This window comes from Nuphar pumila, chromosome 1, assembly GCF_984573655.1.
Source record: "Nuphar pumila chromosome 1, dmNupPumi1.hap1.1, whole genome shotgun sequence".
NCBI lineage: Eukaryota > Viridiplantae > Streptophyta > Magnoliopsida > Nymphaeales > Nymphaeaceae > Nuphar > Nuphar pumila.
The window spans coordinates 41,339,487-41,343,066 of NC_143249.1; the positions used below are offsets into that span (position 1 = coordinate 41,339,487).

Consider the following 3,580-nt stretch of genomic DNA (forward strand, 5'->3'; position numbering starts at 1 on the left):
AAATACAGGTATACATTACAAGATGTATTTCGCTAGCTCGAGAATGCTTCATCACTTATTTGACTTTCATATTCTTCTTCTTCCTCCTCCTCCTCCTCTTTGTCATCTTCTTCTTCTTCTTTATTGAGCGCCCATCCACTTGGTATATCATTTGGATCACATTCTTCCATGCATGTGCCATCGGACAATGAAGATATGTCATGCATACCATGTGCAATATCGTGACCATAAGAGAAGTCATACATATCATCTGATTGATTGTAATCACCCTCTTCAGCAATCTTGTCTTCCTGTAACTGATCATACTCAGAGTATAGTTTAGACTTCACCTTACAAACTGCTCACCATTCATTTCTATCTGACTTTCTTGTACTTGAATATGAAGTATACTAAACTTGTTGAGCTTACGAGGCTAATATGAATGGTTCATATGTTCCAAACCTTGATTTATGATTCACCTTCACAATGCCTGAGGCTTTGTCGACTCTTGTTGTTGTGGGATCAAACCTATGACACTTGAATAAAGTTACACTATTATTTGTGCCTAAGTAAGTCAACTCCATTATTTTTTCTATAACATCATAGTAGTTATGTTCATTTTCACCGTAGCTGCTACCCTTGACGCGCACGCCACTATTCACCATTGACTTATTGACATCATAGTCTTTTGTATGAAATCGATAACCATTTATGATGTACCCGTTGTAACATTGCACAACTTTTGTCAGACCATTTTGTAAATCACATATTCTTTGATCTTTAACATCACCATGGCAGACCTACAAGCATAAACAATGACTGTTACCAATTAAGTATCTTATTGTTGTTTACACGAAAAGAATGTATACCATCATCCTTCCCAACTCCATGAGGTTCTACAAATCGATTGTTCTTACACATCGTGCAGGGGCATCTGGTCCGACCAGTGGGATCCACTATATTGACATTTGTCGTTGCGAATTCAATAAAACTGTCAACACCATCCATATATTCATGTGACACCTCATTATCAACTATCTTACGGTACATCCATTCACAATTTCCAGCCATTTTGTCCTATAATGTTACAGATATTATCATCACCAGTTAAAAGAGAATCTTAATAATGCTATGATGAAAAAAATATCTAATTTATCTATTAATTCTTGTTTGGTGATTGTTTGTGAGTAATTTTTTATTTCAATTAATGTATAAATTTTCGTGTGTAACACCATCATATCATATTTATACACATCACGAGGATATTTAGAAATATGAAATCATATTTCATAAAATGATACATCCATTTGAAGCATGTTTTCATGATACAATTTCACATGAAAGGCATAATCAAATAGAAAATAACTTCATGCAAGCATGGATACCAATACATCAAACATTGCAATATATTCAAATCATTCATATTAAAACATATGTCAAACATGTACCTGCAGCAAACACACTCCAATATCCCGCTAACTACTATCATGCCGAGCATAAAATCCGTACTTTAAAAATAAGAACACTTTTATTCTCATACATTAAAATCATGCTCAGCATGATTTCCAAACTCCATCAAAGCAGTCCTAGATATCCACAACTAAGTGAGTATGTGAACAGAAAAATGTTGCATCTAATAAATTAAATAACATGTTATGCGCTTGCATCACTTACTCACCATGGGTATTTACCCGATTTGAATTGCTTTTGCCTTTGTAATTTTTTCTTATTTCTTTTTGCATTGCATTTTTAGCCACATGCAATACTTAGCACTAAGCATCACGCAATTAGCTCAACAATGTACCTGTGAAGCATAAATATACAAAACAATACAGAGAGGAGGCTCGACCCCTACCTGGCAAAGAAGAAAACAGGAAGGGGTTGAAGTCCTTCTCTCGTATCCCGTGAGAAAGAGAGGGGGCTCAGCCCCTCCCTCTCATCCCGTAAGACAAGGGCTAGAAAAAAAATAGGGACTCCATGGTAAAAAAAAAATAGGGGAGGGGGCCGAGCCGCTCCCTCGCATCTCGTAAGACAGGGAGACAAGAAGGTGGCTCAGCCCCTCCCTGGTGAATAAAAAAAACAGGGAGAGGGCTTGGCCCCTCTCTGGCAGGAAAAAAAGGGAAGGGGGTCGAGCCCCTCCCAGCCATCCCGTATGACAGGGAGGGGGCCGATCCCCTCCCTGGCAAAAAACAAAACAAGGAGGGTGCTCGGCCCCTCCCTGGAAAAACAAGGGAGAGGGCCGAGCCTCTCCTGTGCATTCCCAAAGACAGGGAGGGGGCTCGGCCCCTCCCTGGTGAAAAAGCATAGGGAGGGGGCTGAGCCCCTTCCTCGCATCCCATAAGACAGGGAGGCGCGACCCCTCCCTGCCGAAAAATGAAATTGCCAGCAAAAAAAGAAAATAGACTGGGGAGTCGGGGGGTTACCTAAGCCGAAGGGGGTCGGGCGACTGGCGTTAGTCGACAGGCGTCGATTGACAGGCATCGGGTGACGGAAGGCGTGTGATGACCGAGAGGCGAAAGACAGTGGGTGACAGTCGAGAGGCGACGTGCTGGGGGGTGATGGGCGGCGGACCAGGGGGCGATGGGCGCAGAGAAGAAATGCGGTGGGCGACAGACGACGGAGACGAAACATAAAAGAGAAAGAAAGGGGTTCAAATTAGGGATTTACGGGAAAATTAGCGACGGACAAATTCCATTGCTAGGTCATTGCTATTTGGTGATGGGGTAGCGACAGAATAGTTTTGTTGCTGATCCATCGCTCAGGTGCAATGGATATCAAGACAGAATAAATTCCATTGCTAATCTGTCGTTAATTAGCAATGGATTACCAACAAAATATTTTCTATCGCTAATTTCATAAATAAGCAATATTTTAGTGACGAATATATTTTTCTCGCTAATCCATCACAAATTTGTGATAGATTTTTTTCATCATAAATTTTCGTCGCTAATTAGCAATTCGCTTGTAGTGGTGGTCAAGAACGATCTGCTTAGAATAATGGGGATATGGTGAGCAACATCAGTGCTCTCCTTGTCCAGAATAAGAAAATTGATACGAAAGTAGAAGTCCTCAACCTTAACTAACACATCTTCCATGATTCCTTGCGGACGCTTGGTAGACCTGTCAACCAACTGCAAGACAGTAGTCATGCGCTTCAGATCCCCAATCTCAAAAGTGTCATGCAGGGAACCCGACAAAATATTCATGCTGGCCCCAAGATCAAGCAATGCACGCTCGATGGTCTTGTTTCTTATAACACAAGAGATGATTGGTGCCCCCAGATCCTTGAGCTTGGGTGGGGCTTGGTGCAGAAACACAGAGCTGAGCTGCTCAGTCAAGAAGATCATCTTGGGCAATGACCTCAATTTTTTCTTCTATGTGCAAAGTTCTTTGAGGAACTTTGCATAAATAGGCACTTGCTGGATGACGTCAAGCAGGGGAATGTTTATGTGAACCTTCTTGAACATGTTAAGCATCTCGTGCATGTGCACCCCCTGCTTGCCAAAATCATGCAGTTTGGCCAAGGCCTCAGAAAAATGGACTCTAGGACTATAGAAAGAAGGCACAGGCCATGGGCCCTGCCCGTTCTCCTTGGGCCTGG

At 41.9% G+C, this 3,580-nt stretch overlaps 1 protein-coding gene across 1 annotated transcript; it reads right to left on the bottom strand.

Annotated features, from left to right (window-relative positions):
* Window positions 1-1,758: 1,758 nt before the first annotated feature.
* Window positions 1,759-3,326, bottom strand: LOC149848794 (uncharacterized). The gene is made up of 2 exons (XM_090005259.1): window positions 2,962-3,326; window positions 1,759-1,783 (listed from the first exon to the last, which is right to left on the bottom strand). Exons 1-2 carry the CDS (start codon window positions 3,324-3,326, stop codon window positions 1,759-1,761), a joined length of 390 nt encoding a protein of 129 aa, XP_089861385.1.
* Window positions 3,327-3,580: the final 254 nt, after the last annotated feature.

What these genes read in the sequence shown, in the direction of transcription:
- LOC149848794 (XM_090005259.1), bottom strand. Translation starts at nt 3,326, where the DNA reads ATGATCTTCTTGACTGAGCAGCTCAGCTCTGTGTTTCTGCACCAAGCC. An exon ending in CCCATTATTCTAAGCAGATC is followed by an intron (nt 1,784 to 2,961) that starts GTTCTTGACCAC and finishes TATGCTTCACAG; the next exon opens with GTACATTGTTGAGCTAATTG.